General features: G+C 34.7%; 1 protein-coding gene across 1 annotated transcript in view; it reads right to left on the bottom strand.

The window, feature by feature from the left end:
• Positions 1–1,581, bottom strand: part of LOC119594143 — a gene marked incomplete in the record, with an annotated part of 99,462 nt that overhangs the window by 63,971 nt on the left and 33,910 nt on the right. Inside the window, 1 exon segment of the mRNA XM_037943210.1 lies at positions 867–1,028. Coding sequence (XP_037799138.1) covers positions 867–1,028 — 162 coding nt within the window.

Here is a 1,581-nt window from a genome sequence, read left to right as displayed (position 1 = left end):
GTTGCCCTAATATTAACTTGTAACTCACCCATATATTTTTACCTCAATCTAATGTGCTACCCTGCTAAATACATATGAATATACACCAATACTGAGTTTACTATATAGCTCTCTAATGGGTAACTGGGGTAGATGTGATATCTTATTTCTCCTTAATTTGACACATTCTACCAACAATTAAAATTGGAAAATATCTTCTCATGCATTTTGTTATACTATCTTACACTTGCCTGCTTTAGGACTTTTTTTTATTCAACTAAAGTGTGAAGTTTTAATTTTTTTTTCTTAACTTTGAAAGTATTCAGACATGTTTGTTTTCTGATATTAAAACTATCCTCAACACTTCTTTAAGCAAAAGAAAGAGTATCCTAACTAACAAATCAAAACTAGTCTCAACATTGTTTCAGACAAAAGAAGAATATCTCCCCAAAGAAGTCATGATATTTTCATCTTTTTCTGTCATTTTGTGCCATAAAATGTGTTCACTCTAACAGGGTTCAGGAATCATTTCTCCCATTTATTTCAAGGTCAACAGACCTCAAGGCAGCAATAATCTGTTGCTGCTCAGCTCTCATACATTGCCATTGAAGTTTTAAGCGTCTAGATGCTGTTAATGCTGACATGAAAAGAGTTACACAAGATGCTTACACATGCAGTTTCTTGCTAATAATTGCTCATAGATACACCACTCATACACATTGTGGATCTTACTGCAAGGTGTCTATGGTGGTGTAAATTGACCTCTTTTTAGTTACACCACTTTGTCTTGGAAACCAGTCATTTCTACAACCAATCAGACTAGAAACACTGAACATGAAAACTGTTAATTCCAAATAAAACTTGCAGTGAGTGAATGGCATACTAACCTTGTTTGACAAACACTTGAGATGTGAAATCTTGTAGCAGATGCAACATTCAAACAGGCCACTTGGCACATTTGGAGGAGGTTTATGAGGTGGGGTTGCTATCATTCGTCCCCATCCATCAAGCTGACACTCATAGCAGACGGCAGTCACTGGGAGCATCGGCTGATGGAATAAAATTCTTTGTTACAAGAACTAGATCCAAAGTAGAAGTTTCTAAACTTCTTAAGAACATTAATTTGTCTGTAATAATATATAATGCTATATAAAATAAGTTACCTGGGTGCATTTCTTCTTTTGCATGTTTGCTTTTATGTGCCGGACCACCATACTTTACCATGTCCCTGCAAAATCCACACTGTCTACATCATCTCTTTGAAAGACTCGCAATATTTACCTGAAAGAAGAGAACACAACTTGAATAACTTTCTACAGAGCTTAAGTTGAGAGAAATTATACAGGATCCTCTACTTACAAAAGATAAAATATTTAATATATGCATTCCACAAAACAAGTAGATGACGGTGGATCTAAAGTAAGCCTAGCAATAACATTTTAGGTAAGTGTCCTCAGATAAAAGCTCAAACCTCACAAGAAATTCAAAAGTACAATGTGTGTCAGAAAAACTGCCAAATCAACTGAACACTTAGCCAGATCAAAAGATTTGAGCTGAACCTATAGAAGCACTTACACAAAAAATTATTATATATACAAAGAT

This window comes from Penaeus monodon, chromosome 33 (assembly GCF_015228065.2).
Source record: "Penaeus monodon isolate SGIC_2016 chromosome 33, NSTDA_Pmon_1, whole genome shotgun sequence".
Classification (NCBI taxonomy): domain Eukaryota; kingdom Metazoa; phylum Arthropoda; class Malacostraca; order Decapoda; family Penaeidae; genus Penaeus; species Penaeus monodon.
This window is presented reverse-complemented; position numbering and strand designations above follow the sequence as displayed.